The 18,868-nt window shown below is 40.7% G+C and overlaps 2 protein-coding genes across 2 annotated transcripts; both read right to left on the reverse strand.

Moving 5' to 3' along the window:
* Positions 1 to 6,031: 6,031 nt before the first annotated feature.
* nppa (natriuretic peptide A) lies at positions 6,032 to 9,369 on the reverse strand. Its single transcript, XM_040003667.1, has 3 exons — positions 9,196 to 9,369; positions 6,900 to 7,206; positions 6,032 to 6,326 (listed from the first exon to the last, which is right to left on the reverse strand). The coding sequence occupies exons 1-3, from the start codon at positions 9,304 to 9,306 to the stop codon at positions 6,322 to 6,324; spliced, it is 423 nt and encodes a 140-aa protein (XP_039859601.1). The 5' UTR covers positions 9,307 to 9,369; the 3' UTR covers positions 6,032 to 6,321.
* A 4,853-nt stretch (positions 9,370 to 14,222) lies between these two features.
* Positions 14,223 to 15,557, reverse strand: nppb (natriuretic peptide B). Its single transcript, XM_040003790.1, has 3 exons — positions 15,355 to 15,557; positions 14,698 to 14,983; positions 14,223 to 14,612 (listed from the first exon to the last, which is right to left on the reverse strand). The coding sequence occupies exons 1-3, from the start codon at positions 15,466 to 15,468 to the stop codon at positions 14,596 to 14,598; spliced, it is 417 nt and encodes a 138-aa protein (XP_039859724.1). The 5' UTR covers positions 15,469 to 15,557; the 3' UTR covers positions 14,223 to 14,595.
* Positions 15,558 to 18,868: the final 3,311 nt, after the last annotated feature.

Consider the following 18,868-nt stretch of genomic DNA (forward strand, 5'->3'; position numbering starts at 1 on the left):
CAAAATCATTTATTCAAAATCTGCACTTTGTTTTCACTGAGGCAACAGCAGAAAACCCCTTCTCACAGATGAAAGATGTGGCAAAGGGAAGTCGAATGCCAACAGCTGTCCATCCTCTCCTAATTACACCAAGCCAGAATTTACTCAGTGTTTGTGCTGCAAACCTCAGCCGCAGGATGGAATCAGATGTCATATCGATGAACTGGTGTATTTCAGGAGAAGTAAAATCAGCAGGTGCAGCTGCATTAAATGGATCTGTCATTTAGTCATACTGAGCACCGTTGTTTCACCAAGAGCATTTCTGGAAAAATGTTCTTCGGAGAAGAGATGTGTCCCTTAAGACATGTGCCACCTCCCAACTCCTTGGTTTCAGCAAATTTACCCAGATGACATGACTGACAGGAAATTACATTTCCTTCATCAAGTTTTCTGCTGAGTGAATGCACAGATTTTTGTCTGCCAAGAGGTTTTCTCTGCTTCAAGGCTGAAGATTTAATTTCACTTTATAATATATTGCTGATATAAGCCAGCTTCATCACTTCATCACTAAATTTTCTTGCTTTTCTTTGCCATAGTCTGTGCAACATTTATGCAAACATGCACACACTCACACAAACTGTCACAGATGCAGGAGAAAGACTACCCCAGATTCTCTTCTCCTTGCCAATTTCCGGCTTGGAGTAATAATCCGATGTCAACTGTCGCCACACATCTTCCTTAAATGCCACAGGTCTAAGAGGGAGGCTGATTAGAAGTAGCGGGCAGGGCGATCAAGTGCAGGTGAGTCCACAGCCGCGCGGAGGAGCCTCCGTCCGGGCCACACCTTCCCCGGAAGCGCGAGCTTCCGTAAACAAACGCCACGGTTGGGAGAGAGGAGAAACAGGAGAAAACCAAAATAACAAAACCCAGGTTGCCCGGGGAGGACCGTCCGACCGTGACAGTAACATTGTTTGTGTCCCATTTCAGATTATATTCTGTAATATAAGAAACAAGAAGCATAAAGAGCTCATGAGCTCATCTATTTGGGATGTACTTTTAACAGTGAAAATCCTCATGCAGTGACTCTTAGGTGACAAAGTAATTATAAGCAATGAATAGACATCCTTTATTGCTGTCTGCAGCCTAGTTGACCTGTAAGGCACTATTACCTTTACGTTAGCAGATTTTCCCAAGCAGCCAGGAAAACAGGCTGGCTTAGTAATGGTGAGGAGAAGGCATAATCCTAAACAGAAGCCCATGATTCATGTTTCAAATAGCTTTTCCCTACTCTGGCTGTTGGTGATTCTGTTTGGAGAAATGTGACGTTGTGTAATGTTGATTCGGTGTGTGGCTTTGTCAAAATGAGGAAAACCTGGTCTTGTTAGAAGATGTGGCATCCATCTCACTTTGGATGAAGTGGCTAACATTCCTCTCTCTTATAATTGCCTGTTAGCACTTAATAATTATTAGTATAGCAAGTAATAATTGATCAACATATTGATTTATTCTGCCTTACAGAAAGCTGATTACAGCAGGATAACTATGTTAGTTCAAATGCAGCTCATCTACTAATCGGAAGGTTAGTGGTTCGATCCCTGGCTTCCCCAGTCTGAATGACAAATATCGTTTGGCAAGATACTAACCCCATGTTGCTCTCCGTGGATCCATCAGAATGTGGATGTTGGCTAGGAAGCACTGAAAAGCACAGAAGGAACTGTTTGTGTGAATGGGTGAATGTGGCACTTCGAGTGCTCTGGGAGAGCAGAAAAGTGCTAAAAAATAGAATCTGCCCATTTACCATCTAACTCTTTGCATTGTTCCCCTGAACTGAAAAACTGAAAAAACAGTTTTAGAGTTTTCATTTGATTTTTCAAACTTTTTATCCAGTTTAGTTCTCATTTCAGGTCAAATTATTATTAAAATAAAAAAAACAAAACTAAAATCAGAAGTACTTGAATTCCTGGTATAACTGTGAAATGCATACCTTAAAGCAGATAACTCATAAACTGGAGAGGTAAGGGTGTCTCACACTATTCCTCTATCTTGGCCTCACTGGTACTGTACTCTTCAAGTTCCAGTCCTACCTTTCGATTTTGGCTATCCTCTGTAGCAGAAACCCTTATCCAAGTCTTTCTCACCATCTGGCTGGATTACGGCTGTTCAGGATTTCCAGCAAAGACCTGGACAGGCTCCAGTATGTCCAGAACTCAGCTGCTATGATTTTAACATGCACTTATCTCTGGAACATGTCACTTCAACCGACTCTCAGTTGACTCCCAGACTAGTCACACATTACTTACAAGATCCTTCTTCTCACTTACAAATCCCTTGATGCTCTGGGCCCTCAGTACCTGTCTGACACTGCTGCACCCATACACACAGTCTCAGATACTGCAGTACTCAGCCAGGGGTTTACTTTCTGTCCCTCACAACAACCTCCAAACCTTTGGGAACAGAGCCTTTAGTGTGGCAGACCCCACCCTCTGGAACTCTCGCAACGCCCCATCACTGGACTCTTTTTAAAAATCTTCTCAAAACTCACCTCTAGCCACAAAGCTTTTAACCTCTAGCCTTTTTATTTATATACACTACCAGTCAAAAGTTTTAGAACACCCCAGATTTTCCAGTTATTTATTGCAATTTTTGAACAGTATTGTACTGCAGAAAGCAGTGTAATGGTACACAAATGGTGAGAAAAAGGTGATTGACAATGGAAGAGAGACAGACCATCATAACACTTATAAATGTCAGTCTGTCCTACAGAGAAACTGCAAAGAAAGTCAAGGTGTCAGTGAGTACAGTTTCCTTCACCATCCAAAGGCTCAGAAACTGTGACAGGAAGAGGTCTGCAGACCCAAAGACACGACTCAATCAGAGGACAAGTTAACAGCTGTGTGATAGGCGGCTGACAGGACAACAGCTTCAAGCACAGCTAATTGTAGTCATAGTAAGTAAGTCTCAGTTTCAACTGTGAAGAGAAGACTTTGAGCTGCAGGTTTGACAGGACGAGTGATTTGATTTGATTTGATTTGATTTGACGAGTTGCAGCAAGAAAGCCAGATGTCAGAATAAGACAAAGAGGCTTGGCTGGGCCGTGAAACACCACCATTGGACTACTGAAGACTGGAAGAAGGTATTATGGACTGATGGATCAACATTTGAAATCTTGAGATCATCACACAGGATCTTTGCGGTGGAGTAGGTAAAGGATGGTTCCACAGTGTGTTGCATCGACTGTCAAACATGGAGGAGGAAGTGTGATGGTCTGGGGCTGTTTGCCGGTGACTTGTACAGAGTGAGAGGCACCCTGAACCAAAACCACAGCATTGTGCAGCACCATGCAGGACCCTCTGGTATGACCTTGGTTGGTCAGGGCTTCATCCTACAGCAAGATAAAGACCCAAAACCTAAATCCAAACTGTGCCAGAACTACCTCAGGAACAAAGAACAAGGTGGTGAGCTTGAAAATATGGAGTGTCCAGCACAGTCTCCAGACTTAAACCCCATCGAGCTGGTTTGGGATGAAGTGGAAAGAAGAGTGAAAGCAAAGCAACCTACAAGGTCCACATTTATGGGAACTTCTGCTACAGATATGGGAGAATATTTGATTTCTATTGTAGAAAGAAGCCACGGCTGTGTTCAGCTGTTATATCTGCCAAAGGGGGCGACTTTGATGAGTCAACCCTTTTTTTAAGCTACTATACAAGACTAAGTTATTCACGATAATAATTTAAAGCACCTTCAGTACTTGTGTCTGTGAAGGTTCTCAGTCATCCAGGTCATTGTAGTCAAAGGAGCTTGCAAAGAAAAGCGTCTGGACTTCTTTAAGTTGCTTGAAGACGTTTCCCCTCTCATCCGAGAAGCTTCTTCAGTTCTAAGGTCAAATGGTGGGGAGTCCCAGATTTAAACCTAGTGGGAGTACTTCAGTACTTGTGATTAATGATTTGGCATGATATAAGTAAAACTGGGGTGTAATGTCCCCAAGTGACTTAATTTCTTGTCTCATAATGTGAATGAAGTTGGAGTTAATTGAATAAGGATCCATTATTTTTTGTTTCATTTATTTTATTTACTTATCTTTTCTCCTTGTTACTATGTGGAGTGATATATTCTGATTGTAAATTTGTTGTTTGGTTTGAGTTAGGACTGGAAATAAGTGTTAATGTTAGTTTGTTCCTTGACTTTTGGTGCCCACTTGCGATATAAGTTGGATTGTAGATAGGGGGCAGGGTTTAATAAGAATATATTCTTCTGCCTGCTCCTTTTCACACGTGGTTGCAGTGCTTTACTGAGAGAAAGTGTAGTTGGTTTGTTTGAAAGAACTAACTGTGGAAACTGCTGACCAAGTGTGAAATAAATAAATAAATGAAATGAAATAATGTTACATGCAGATGTTTCCAGATGGAAAATACATACTGTTTGTCCACATCTCAAACCCCATTCACTGTGAAACCATGCACAAGATTACCTCTATCATATATACTCTTTGAATCCTTTTTTGCTGATTCTGGTGCCTCTGCCTCTTGTTTATTTTACACGTTATGCCCATATTTTAACTACATTTTTGTCTGGCATCATCTGCCTGCTAGCCCTTAAATCTCTTATGTATAATTTCCAGAGTAAAGCAAACAGGGTTCTTTCCAGCACAGCTTGAGGATGGCCCCGGGCATACTTCCACTTTTGATGGTCAGCCTGTCTTTGCTTGGGATACCCCACAGGAGGAAAGAGCTAATTTCCTTGTGCTGCTTCTGTGGAAGCTCTGCTCCTGCGCTCATGTTGGGTTGATGCCAGGCAGATTCACCTGAGACTGGTTGAGGCTGGACTAGTCCATGCTGCCTTGTGTTTACCACCTGGGCTGCCATCTAAAAGGCGTGGAAAGCTAGGGCCCAACACAGCAGGAACCCTGATTTTGTGTGTAGCTTATTCCACCAAAAAAAACTTGTAATAAATAGCCACTCAGTTTGTAGTCTTATATTTTAAAGGACTTGTTCTATAATGAGAATCTGGATTTAATGTTAATCTTTTTGGCCTGGCAGCGTGATAATAAAGTGTGGTATTTTTTAAAACTATATTCTAGAGTTCCAGTTCATTTGTGCTCCTCACATCTTTGCCAAAGGAAGTGGAACAGCTGTAAGCTTTAAAAAAAGACATTTTTATGCCCGATGATCCGTTTGAGCTTTCACAGCTCTTTTAAGGTTCATAATGATTGAGAAAGGCAAGAAAGTGTTTATTAAAACAAACAGTTTCTTGCCATTCTCAATCAGGTCACTCCTTACAAAGTGGCCCTTGCTCTGTCAATTTCCACTCACACCCTGGTTAATTAATAAAACTTGCAGCCTTCAATATTTCCATCGAAAAGCAGGATGACTGCAGAAGTCCCGAAGTTTGGTTGTCTACTGTGAACACTTCAAAGAGCTCATTCACTCTTACTCGCTCGAACCTCTTATGTCAGTAATCTTGCTATAAGAATAATTTCCGTTTATCATTGGATACTATCAACTGTATTGTTTCCCCTCCCTCAGCACGCTCTGTTACTTTCTGATGATGATTGTAACACATTTATCAATCACTTAAATCACATAAATAATGTGATGTCCTCAAACTGCTTCTGTTCGGTGCCTTGAGTCATTTATTTGGCTTTGCTAAGGTAACTCCTCTACTAAAGAAACCTAACCTTGTTGACAGCTCTATTGGTAACTATCAGCCTATTTCACAATTAGCAAATTATCAGAAAAATTGTAAAAAGTTCGTTCGAATCTTAAGTATGTCATGGTGATGGAAGCCAACAGTAACACGGAACAACTATTTCCCTTTTTATTAAAAACCTCAGTGTGGACAACCACTGTCCTCCTGCAGTGTGTCATATATGCAGTAAAATGTTTCACATACTTTACCACTTTGTTGTTGTGACTTTACCACTTTGTTGTTGTGAGAGCCGTATTCTTTTATAGCAGCATCAGTCACTCCGCTCCTCAATGTGCACACTGCAATCTCAAATATTATTTAAATTCTACTTTTTATTCTGTCTATAAAATAGAGAGAATCCTTCATGTAAGTAAAAAATATGTTTATTTTTGTTAGACCCCCACATGCAGTTACAGTAGTTGTTTAACTCTTTTCCATTAAAGTGTTTATGTTGCTCATCTACAATGGACTTATCGAATTAATTACCTACTTGAAAAACAGCCAGTTTCTCATGTCTGACACAGAAACATGCAAAATAGATACACAAAGTTGAAATGCAACTAATACAAAACCATACATTTCCAAACTCTATATTTCTCTGATATAATTTCAGTTCCAACAGCAGAATTCGTCATGCGCCCCTGGGAAAAGGCTGGACTATCCTAGGAGGACAATGACACAAGCACAAAAAGAAGACAGTACTGTTATTTAACTGGTCATGTTGCAATCCTGGTACCATCATCATCCTTCAAATGCATTTATTTCTAACTTCTACTTAAACTTTAAGTATTTATATTTCATTTAAAAAATAAATAAAACTAAGTGTCAATCAACATAAATGTGTTCTGCAAATTATTACTTGGCATACTTTATAGTACGAACAAAAGTGGACTGTCCAAAACATTTTTACAATGAATAGTGTGAAGAAGGTCAATGTTTAAGGCAAAGCTGAGATAGTTTGGACATGTGCAGAGGAAGTTGGTGTGATGGAGGCAGATGAAGGCTCAATGCTGTGCCAACCCCGAAAGGCAGCAGCCCGAAAGAATAACAAGTGAGAAAACACATCAACACAATTGTCACGTTGTCAAGTTAAGAACTTGTAGAATATGTGATTGCACATTTAGTCAAAATCCAACTGCATGCACATTTTTAAGGGTTGACATGTTCTAATGCTCTGTATTTATTTAACAAATTTAATTCAAATTTGTGTTTTGCTTCTCCAACTGCAGTCCTACCTCTTCCACTATTGCATCCCAAGCCACTGGCATTTCCTATTCGATCGATCCTGGCTCCAAAACAGCCAGAGGTGCGTTTCCTGGTGGCCATCAGCAGGTCCTGGAGGCGGCTCCTCTGATTCACAGTCTTGCCCTCAGTTAGTGGTTGGGCTTTTTCAGATATCAGAGGTTCTTGGTTCCCCTCTTGGTCCCATCCTTGGCTGGCCTGGCTGCTTTTGGGCTCTTGGTTCATGTCTTCATAATAAGCTTCCAAGTCTTCTTTCTGGACCACTTCATCCAATGTCTCCTCAAAGCGTTCCAGCAAAGACTGTTGTAGAAATCATAAAGCATCTAATAAATCAGGTGGGACGTGCAAGTGTGTGTGTGTGTGTGTGTGTGTGTGTGTGTGTGTGTGTGTGTGTGTGTGTGTGTGTGTGTGTGTGTGTGTGTGTGTGCGTGTGTGTGTGGGTGTATATACATAATGAGGGTGACAGGCTGCAACAACACCCCTGGGAGCCAGAGTCAGGTCCATTAGACCATGAGACCCAGGCTGTCCACGGACCCCCAAGAATAGTGAAGACCTGAGGCCACACATCTCGATGGCAACCACGTGAAGGAAGAGGGAGGCTCCACATGGAGCCCCCACTGCCAAAGGACAAGGGCCCCAGAGAACCAATGGGTAACCAACCCCACAAGAGGCCGGCCATCCCAGCGTGAGCCAAAAGAAAGGTCCCAGGTGATGAGAATTGTTTGTCAACCCTTGTTTAAAGGACAATAGTGGACTTTTAGAATGAGATGAAGTTGCTGAACCCTGACCTCCAGCATCTCAAATCAGTTGGTTTAGCTATAAACTTGTGTGAGGAATTTATTGACAGTGGGGGTCTGTCTGTCAGAAAAGGAGGAATAAAAGCTGCCTCAGCTAGGTAAACAGGAAGCAACAGTTAACCCAGCTGACTCTCACACTGGATTATTACGCCTCACAGAATCTCAGTTCCTATGTTATGTTTCTTCTGCTAATACTGATACTATAGTGTACACTGCAAGCTTTTAAATACAGACCTTATGGTGCAAGTGAGTTTTTGAGATATAAAGGATGAGTATGACTGTATGAAAAATAGAGTGCTTTTAAGATTGACAGTTGTGACATGAGCACCCGACAGCTGGTCAACAATGGTCACACTCAATGCCTCAGGTGCCGATCAAATTGAAAAACACACAGCAGTGACGAGTTGTGTGGGGCCACCAAGGTAGCCAGGAAAGACCCAGTTCATCAGCTGATCATCTACATCCCCTACTACACCCTACCTGGGACCCCAGGTAGGGTGTAGCAAAGCATGGACTAGAGTCAGCAGATGGGTCCCGAGTCTGAGAGCCCATCTGGAGTCACCCACTCAGCCAACAACAAACAAGAGGGACCCATCATTCACGATGTTTAAATTTTAAATATCACAGTTATCATCAGTGCACAGATATTGTGACGTTCACACTATGAACCAAAGGCTGCATACTTTCAAAACCATGGTGGATGTTTTTATTGTCTAATTTAATAGGTATGCAAATATTAACAGCATATCAGGAATAAAGGTGAAGGTTTTGTTCATGTCTTGTCAGTGCTGTGTCAGAGTCACAGCAAACTCCTTAATAACTGTCTACTTCAGCCACAGCTAAACCACAGCTTGTTATTCTGGAAGCAGAGAGCTCTAATTTCTAGTTCACCTCAGCTAATTATAAGATGAAGGAAGAATGAAGATGAAGGTTTTGATGAAGTTAAAATTACAAGTGAAAATCAGGAGAACAAAGTAAAGCTGGTATATCTTTGAGATCAGATCAATGTGAGGTCACACTCTAATGATAACTACTTTTCGACATTGTGTTGCTTTGTTTGTAATCGCCTGATCTGTTGTTGTGTCCTCTTGGTGTCATCACAACAGTCAACATTTTATCTTGTTATGCCCTCTCAATACTCACAAATCCATAGAAAAGCATGTCAACACGTGATCTGATTTAAACTATATTTGAAAAAAACTCTTTACTTTGTCAAGTAAAACATAAATCAGTTATACTGGACTGGATGCATTTGTGCAATTATAAAATGCTTGTAGCATTCCTACAAGCATTCTATAATTGAAGACACTGATACCAGTGAAACTGCCTTTGAATGATTTTTAAATGTTGTAATAACAGGAAATATGTTATTCATGCAACTATTTTCTCATCTTTGACCTTCTCTCTGTTTGAATATCAAAGTACCTGACCCTTCACAGTGTAATGTTTTCACAAATGGTGTGTTGATTACAGGTGTGACATGGTTTCTTACCTTGAGCTGAGCCAGGTCATTAGCAGATGAGGGCCTCCCCAGTATGTGGCTGCTAACCAGTGTTTGCTGACACAGCAGGGCCAATACACCCCACAGAACCTCAGTTCTCATGTTATGTTTCTTCTGCTAATACTGATACTATAGCATGCACTGCAAGCTTTTATATACAGACTGGCTCACATACACAACCATCTACATACACTTACCATGCGCCAGACAGGCAGTGCCATCATTTTGTAGACGGCCCCAAGTGCATTCTGACACCTCTAAATGATAAGGCCGCTGGTCAGATGTCTCTTTAAGTGGCGCTTGGTGGTAAGTGACGTGTGTGTGTGTGTGTGTGTGTGTGTGTGTGTGTGTGTGTGTGTGTGTGTGTGTGTGTGTGTGTGTGTGTGTGTGTGTGTGTGTGTGTTTGTGTTTGTGCATGTGTCTATGTATACAGTATATGTGTCTGTGTATCATCATGCTTTCCAGTCAGCAGTGGCATGACCTAAGGAGCCATCTTGGATCTCTGAGCTGTGTATTGGGAAGAATGCAGTTTCACTATGCAAATACTTAACACTGTCTACACTCCTAAGAATGAAACGTACCATAGTAGGTTAAAACTGCTGCTCGTGGTTCCATGGTTTAGATTAGGACAGGAAGGAAACAATGTTATAGTCAAAGGAATATAAACAGTATCGTGAATATGATTTATTACCATAACTGAAGGCATTTCTTCCTGCCATGAGTTTGTAAGGTAGGAATAATACAGCCTATAATCTTAAATTATAGGCTGTATTATGAACAGGCATGAACAGGCGGTATTATAGAAAAGAAGAAGCATATACTGTGAGTATGTTTCAATAATAGGTGGCCTTTAATAGAAAGTAGACAAGAATTACATGGACTCAACTTTCAAGAAACAATTATAAATTTACATGTTTTATAACAAACAAGTAATTTTCACATATTTAAAGAAATATTTACAAAATAAATATTTGAGTTTTAATGTGTATTCGGTGAGTTTCAAAGTTAAGAGTTACACAAACACCATGTTCTCATTTTACTGTAACTCCACAGTATTAATCAGACAAATCAGAGCCTGAGGTCTTTATTAGTTTCTAGGGTCTCCTCGTCTTTGCAGTCGCACATTTTGGAAGTGCAGACTTTGATGCACTATGATAAGAGATTGCATTTCATGGGTGGAGCTTTGCCTTGTTCCCTCATTCAGAAGGCACATAAATGGCACATTTAATAAGGGATGTGCTTCACACAGACCCCTAATAATCCTGCTGATCTGAATTCTAAGGAGTCATTTTAAATTCCTATTTGGAGAAAATTAAAAAGCAATTTAAAAAAATCACAAGGTCACTCAAAACTAAACAGAACTGAAATAAATAAATAATATTTAGAGAATCATTCGTTTCATTTTGCTGAGAAGACTAATACCATTGTCATGCTCAGACCTCATGTTTAAAACATACAAAAACTTTTTTTTTTATTTGCTTTTTCTTTTTCTTTACACTCTTGGCATGGGACAATCCTCCACAGCTGACCAAGCTCCCAGAGGACTTTGTAGGACCTATGATGGCTTTCATAGCTAGAGCCGGAGACTTATAGGGAATGTAAAGTATTTGGGCAATAAAATATGAGATTTATGTGGCTTTGCAGCATTACAGATGTGTGACTTTAGCTGCCTTCAGGCTGTGGGCTGACAAGGACATTAATCTGAGTGGTAAGAAGGAATATAAAGGGAGTGCACTGGGTGTGATTGAAAAGTAATGTGATCCTGGACATGCTGCTGCAGGAGGTGTCTCTGTGGCCTGATGGTTGAACTGCTAGCTGTTGGAATGCATTTAAATTACCCAGAATTAATCATTGTTGTTGCTGTTTGAATCCACTTCAGACCAATACAGTTTGGACTCCTTTCCATCATTTGAGGAACAGGCTAACCAAATGACTGTGGCTGTGGTGAATGGATGTGGATCCTGAGCACCCAGCTTTTGCGTGCTCTCTCATGAAAACAGAGCCAGGAGAGCCTGAAAGAGCGTAATGTCATGGCTTGATGCTTTGGCTTTATGAGAACTCCAAACAATGAAAATTAAAGCAGTGACTGCAGTCAGCAGTTCAAAGCTGGGCGACCTTCATTTGGTTCCAGTTGCAGCAGCTGTGCTTTAGATGGGACTGAACTGGGAGCACATCCAGTTCCTCTTCATGGGATGGGAATGGGGTGGCTGAGAACCAGTTGAAACTTTAAACAGTGATTGCTTTTAGCACTGAGTGAGTTATGGGCATATTCACAAGACAACTCAAAGTTATGGATTGTTATGGATAATTCAACCACAGGCTGCTGCTACTTCCTGCTTTCATCTTTCGATCTGTCCATTTGTCTGACGGTAGAATCCAAAGCACTTGCTCTTGTATTATTATACTGTGGTGGACCACTAGAGGGCTCCACTCACACCCAGTGTTGAGGAAGTGTGTGTTGCTGTGTTTTGTGGCGCGATGTGTTCAGTTGATGTTGGAGAGGAATAAAGAAGGAGTGAGAATTAAGAGCTCTGTGTCGTCCATGCTTACCTCCACAATGCAGTCTTTATCTTACAATTTAAAGTGCCCTGAGTCAACTGTTGTTATGATTTGGTGCTATATAAAATTGAATTAAATTTAATTGAAATTGGAAGCTGAGGGAGCTTCTTCAGGGCCACACAGTGAGCTGCCTCAGAGAACCTGTACACAGTGGTTAATATAACTGTCTTTCCATCTGAGAGGAGAAAATCAGTGATAAAATCCAAAAAGATGTATGACAAGAACCTATTTGGAATTGTTAGTGGGTGAAGGAGACATGTGGGGGAGGCAGGAACGTACTCTTTAACACTAATGAAGGACAACAAAAATGTTGTTTCAGGAAAGAAGTAGTTCTACTTACCCAATGGTAGCAGGCAAACCTAGTGATGTGGTCCCAGTGGAAGCTGGGAAGGAATGCCATGGTGGTAATTTCAGTTCTTAAAAAAAAAAAAGAGTTCCAAATACAACAAAAGTTGCCTCGAGATGCTGTAAGGTAAAAGTCTTCAATCACCGGTACAAGCGGTACATGGTGGACAAATTGAATCTTCTAAAAACAAGAACCATTGTGTAAGATTGGAGTTCAAACTTTTAGCAGTCTGCAGGTAGGAGAGAAATTGTAGTCTGTGGTCCAGCTGGACCTGAGGTGGGGCCAGGCTTCACCTGTCACCCTCGAACAGGATTTAGAAAAAAGTAGAGGAAAATCCCAATCTAAACACAAAGATGAAGATGCTAAAGAAGTCTCTTAGGACATCTTTTCTGAGGGTCTGAGACACTGTAGGGATCGGTTAACCCAAACAGCATACGAGGTGTTTGAAATGTCCCAGTGGAGTTTTAAAACAATTTTCCATTCATCTCCATCTTGGATTCTAACCAAATAATTAATTTTTTAAAACCCAGTTTAGTAAATAATGTTGCAAAGATCAGAAGACAGAGTTGATTAAAGGCTGTGGATACTTACTCTTGACAATGGTTTAGTTAAAGTTCTGTAATCTATAGACGGTATGAGTGTTTTATACCTTTTGTTGCACATTCTACTCGCACATTCTACTTCAAACAGACAATAAAGAACCAGACTTAAAATAAAATAATGCTGAATATGACAAGAAAACTATTGCATACTCTTACTATAACTAAAAAACACAACTTTTCCTCAGATCCCCAGACTCTTGAATGATGCACATGGTTCATGACAACTACTTCAATAAAACCTTAAATCTAAAATGATAAATCGATAAACCACCCCGCCATTTTCTTCTGCTTCTGTGAAGTTGGGCTGTAGGGGCAACAGTCTAAGCAGGGAAGCCGAGACCTCGCTGTCACCAACCAGCTCCTCCAGCTTATCCAGAGAAACATCAAGGCATTCCCAGGCCAGCCGACAGATTTCTCCAGCATGTCTTGGAGAAATCTGGCCTCCTCCTGGTAGCACATGCCCAACCAAACATGGCTGCCTAACATTTGGGACACAACAAGTTGCTGCCATTGGGCATCCATTAAAATGAAAGCAATTAGATTAAACAAATAGTACCTCTGGTGCCCACTCGTTACAATAGCAATGATTAGTCGTCTAGTCGTGCACGTGCCTAGTATACTTCTAGACGAAGAGATTTTTAAGATGGGTTGTCAGACCCAACCCATCAAAAAATATCCATAAAATTCTGATTTTTTTGGAACTGAGATGTTTATTAACCCTTATAACAAAATCCACAAATCTTTTTTTTCCCTACATAATGTTGTGCATGATATATGTTTATTATATATTTATTATATATTTTTTGTATCGTATTTGATACATTGGATGTTTTGGCAACTTTTTGTTAACAACAATGTTAATTTTAGACAAAAAATGAGTTTTGTCCATAAGATTTTGAAATTATGGCAAGTATTGATCATGTTGATGAGATAGAGGTCTCAGAAACTCATATTAAATATGATACAAAGGACATTATAGGGTTAATACCCTGTTCGGTGCCTGTAACAAGAAATCACATGTGATTTTTCTTCCCCCTTTATTATCTCTAAAAGGGGAATTTATTTAACAAGCTGGGGACTTGTAAAGTGTGGTGGAGTCAGTGTGAATTGTTATACATCTAGTGGAAACAATCAATATATCAATCAGTCAAACAGCCATCTAAACCATGTGGCCATGAAAGGTGGTTTGAACCTTCTAAAAAAGTCAGCAAATTCAAATTCACTGATGATGATGTAATTGTAGCTTTAATCAGTGGAGTGCTAAGCTGTACTGTAATTCACTGTACATCACTTCCTTGTTAGAAAGTGTTTAATCAACCTCAAAGACGCAATCAGGTGCCAAGCTAAGCATGTACACACTAAACTACTCAGCTGATCAGCAGTAACGCACTGGCAGTGAAATAAATGGGAATGGAAAATCATTATCACCAATAAACAGTTCAGCATATTAATCAATGTTGTTGAGTAATGATCTGTGTCAGATCATTACTCTTTTTTTATGAAGACAGAAAAATAAATCTGTTATCAAATGAATTCTGTATATAAACGTCCTGCATAGAGCTCCCTGCTGCTGTTAGTTACTCAGAATGACAAGAGCTTCTTCATTAAGACAACACTGCATGTTTCACTGTGTGTTTTTATATTTGACAGTTCAAAGAAAAAGTCTCCCGTACATTTGTGCCTTTTTGAAATATGTTGGCTGTGTCTCATGGTCAGTGATGAGGGCCAATGACGTGCAGTTGTAAACATTTATTAAAACATTCAACAGTACACATATATTCTGCTGAGCAACAGTATTTAATAAATATTAGTAAATAAATAGCCTTTAAATAAAAGTATCTTTGGGTAGAGACGTTGCAGTTTTGGAATTTAGATGGTAAGACTTCATCTTTGCTTTGGATCTGCAAAAGAAGAGTAAGAGAGTAAGAGTTAAATCTGTGGTACATTATACTCTAACCGTGTTGTAGTGTAGTTACTGTAACTTACTGTATCTTCCCACAGTGTTGCACCCCAGAGAGCTCATGGAGCCTATTCTGTCCATCCGTCGCCCAAAACAACCAGAGGATTTCCTAGATGAATCATTGCGGACACTCTTGAGGTTCTTGGCTGAAAGAAACTCCCGGATTTCAGCTTCATCTAGTCCGGTGTCTGGCTGATGTCCATCTCCTGCGTCCTCTCTGCTAAGGCTGTCTAGAAGATCTCTCTGTCCAGGGGCATTTTGGTCTACTGCCGTTTGGTCTGAAACAGACTCTTCCAGTCTGCTTAGGAGCACCTTTAAAGATCCGCACAGATGAAAGTTGTACTGTGTCTTGAATAATAAACATGGCAATTTAACTATGGCATGAGGATAGACAGAGGCACTCCTATGTATTTGTCAACAGTTTATGTCTCAGTTTATTGAGATTGTTAGAAGCAATGTTGGAGCACAGGTGACAGATAAAAATGATCAGACTTTATGCTTTTATCACAAGAGAGATCAAGGCTAAATATTGGGAACAGCTATGGAAGGAAATGCAGGATGTTGTTCAACATTTTACGTGAATAAAATTGAGTTCCTTGTTCTGATTGCTGCTACAGATTGCCTGAAACTCCCAGAAAGACTCAACTTTTTCAAGAAAAACTTTAGTGACTTTAGAGACTTACCTTCAAGATGTCCATGTCAGTGTCAGTCAAGCCAGTGCTGATGGGATATGTACTAGTCAGCTGCAGCTTTAAAATGAGAAGGAGGCTACAGAGCGATATAGAAGACAGACGCATGTTGCTCTGTGGGTTGCTGCAGCTCGTGTTAGTAGTTGGATGAATGGATAAATTCTCTTTTTCTTCTTTGACTTGTAGGTGTTTGGATGCCGGAGCCAACAGCAGCACTCTCTTTTATACTTAAGGTTAACACACATAGGTATGCCAGGAATTGGACCGGCATGCCTGACACCTAATTCTGATAACACGAGCTGTCGGAAAATGCTCCTTTTAAAGCGTTGTATGCTAGTATTCTTATGACATAGCCGCTTACATATGCTACTTTGCTTGAGAAACATTCTCCAGAGCCTCCCCACCTCACACGGGACACTGTTGTCACTGAGTTACAGGAAGTAGTAAACTAATGTGACAACATGATAGTGTTACTAAATGAAGACACAGATGTAATAGTTGTACGGTCACCTCGTAATAATTGCTCTGAGAAATCATCTTTTAGTGGAAGGAATAAAAATGGGGGGGGGGGGGGGGGTGTCCACTCTGCTAATGGGCTGTTTACATTGCCTAATGTTCTTTTCTTGAAAGTGTATTTTAAAGTCTGTCACCTTTGCATGATTACAACATTTTTAATTGTCGGTCATCACTGACCTGCTGTGAGAAGCAAAGGAAAAACAAAACACTACACATATCACTCACAAGTCATATCACAAGTCTTGTGATAACTTTAATCAAATATAGCAGTGAATTAAATGATTATGAATTTAGGTGAAGTACTGTCTCTAAAAGACGGATTCAGCTCTGCTTTCATACAGACAGATACAGGAAATCTTTTATATTTCATGACTGACAAGTAGTAACTGCTAAACTCACTGCTGGGATTTTGGTAGGTCTAAATAAATAAAATCGTATTTATTATTGTAGCAGTCTCATTTGGACCACCAAGTCACAGAATCCTCAGTAACTGAATGAACACAAACAAAAAAAACAATAAGTTAATGAACAACAACAACAACAACAAATTTCACTTTCTTGTAAACAAATTAACTTCAGAATAAACTCCTCTAAAAAAATTAAAGGGTCATCACACTATCTGGGTTTGGGGCAAGGTGGAGCAGGAAAAGCACTGCCAGAGCCAGATCACCAGTAAGCTACTACTGCATTTTCAAACAAAACTGTCGTGAACGGACCTAGAGAACACTACAACTAGCAGGTCTGCCACTGGTGCCCCAAATATCCTCGCAGATGAGAGCAAGTTCAGCCCTGAATCCAAATAAGAATGAGAATCCAGCTGTGGTGGGGTGGAGCAGCGGGTTTAGGGTGTGGAAGCAGGGGAGGCTGATCTTCACAACTGATGAGCATCATTTAATCATGCATTACCTATTCCAGTAGCGGCTGGGGCCAGAGAGGAGCATTTTCATCCAAACACAGGAGCTGGCGTGACAGAAACTGACAGCGAAGATAAAAGAAGAGCGCTGCAAAGTTCAAGAGCACATCAATCAAATAAAAACTGCCCAAGCATCCGGGTCGTGCCAGGAGTTTTTTCCACAGTGGTGCTGAGGAAAATTTCCTCCAGGCCCAGGAGCGCCTGTACAACAGAGCGGCTAGATTCTGGCAATTTTCACTGGGAGACAAAGTGCTTGTATTAGTCTCTCCTTGTAGCTTCTCTGGTGACCCTGTAGCTTCTCCAGACCCTTCTCTGGTGGCTGGAGGTGCCAAATTTCAGCTTTCTGGCCTCCCCCTATTGTGATAACCATCTCATACAGGCCCAGAGAGCAGATTTTGCTGTGTTGCAATAGCAGTTTTTGCAGATGTGTTCTCCCCCCTGCCCGGCTTTACAAATGCCATGGAGCAACATTTTGAAATGCGGCCTGATGTGACAGCACGTTCAGAGGTTACCTGAACGCCAGAGACAAACTGTGCAAAAGGAATTGTTTGAACTGCTCAAGCTGGGAATGATAGAAGAGTCAAACAGTGCATGGAAGAGTCGCACAGCCCCATAGTTCTTGTACTAAAGAAACATGGGTTCCATATGGTTCTGTGTTGAAGTTGAATGAGGTTTGATGTTTGATCGACGAGCTCCTGGACCAGTTGGGCAGAGCTAGTTTTTTTTTTACGATGCTAGACTTAACCAAGGGCAACTGGCAGATTCCCTTATCTGCAAAGAACATCCTTCACGAGCAGAGAGAGAAAGTGGCTGAAATCCAGAAATCCAAGAGTGGCTGAACAAGGCACTAATTGTGGCAGTACAGAAACAAGCTTTCAGCACAAGATCTATAGAGAATGAAACGCCACAACAAAGTGGCCGGCATATTGTACAGCAGGGGTCCCCAATCCCATACCACGAGGGCCGGTGTCCCTGCAGGTTTTAGATCTCGCCCTGGGTCAACACACCTGAATCACATGATTAGTTCATTACCAGGCCTCTGAAGAACTTCAAGACATGTTGAGAAGGTAATTTATCCATTTAAATCAGCTGTGGTGGATCAAAGACACATCTAAAACCTGCAGGGACACCGGCCCTCGTGGTATGGGATTGGGGACCCCTGATCTACAGTAACATTGTAGCACTCCTACCCTTTTATTCAAAAGGCCTGCTTTCAGTAATGGTGACCACAAACACTTACCAACAATGCCATGGCCACGGTTAGAAAAACTGCTGAAACGGCCAGCAGTTTTTCTAACCGTAACAGTGGTCCCAGTGGTAATCGGAGTACTTGGTGCAGTGACTCCCAAGCTAGGCGAGTGGCTCCAGCAGATCCCAGGAACAACATCGGAGATCTCTGTCCAGAAGAGTGCAATCCTGGAAACAGCTAAGATGCTGTGCAGCACCCTAAAACTCCCAGGGCTCTGGTAGAGGACCCAAGCTTGAATGATGGACTTTAGACAATAATACAATAATATATGGTGATGGTGACGATTTAATGATTTTGTTTGCTTTCCACCAGGATGTCACCAACTTCTAATTTCTAACTTCTTAAGTTCTACATCTATCTGTGAGTCATTGTATGTTTTCTTTTGTATCCATTTGATTAAATATTTTAGTTGACTGTGACATAATAATGCAAATTTGTACTGCTTCTAATCTATCGTGTCATTTATTATCTTGTAGTGTTGCTATGGCAATTTTGGGTTTCTTGTTTTTCCGATAGATTTTTGTTGCTCATGCATCGAGGAATTTAAACCAGTTTTCTGTGAATGCTATTAGGGGCATTAAGAACAGATAATTATTGTGTGGACTTTAATTTTGACTGTTGCAAATCAGCCAGTTAATGACAACAGAAGGTTGATCCAGTGTTTGAGCAGATACTCACTCTTATTATTTGAGGTATTTGTGTCTAACTGATGAAAACAGTCATACAATTTAAAAAGGCCCCAACATAGTTTGGACTGGTTGTGCTGGTAAAATGTGTCTATATTGGAACAATAGTCATGAGGAATGGGTCAAAAAATTGAGAAGTAGTAA

Source organism: Simochromis diagramma, unplaced genomic scaffold (genome assembly GCF_900408965.1).
Source record: "Simochromis diagramma unplaced genomic scaffold, fSimDia1.1 OVJJ01000466.1, whole genome shotgun sequence".
Classification (NCBI taxonomy): domain Eukaryota; kingdom Metazoa; phylum Chordata; class Actinopteri; order Cichliformes; family Cichlidae; genus Simochromis; species Simochromis diagramma.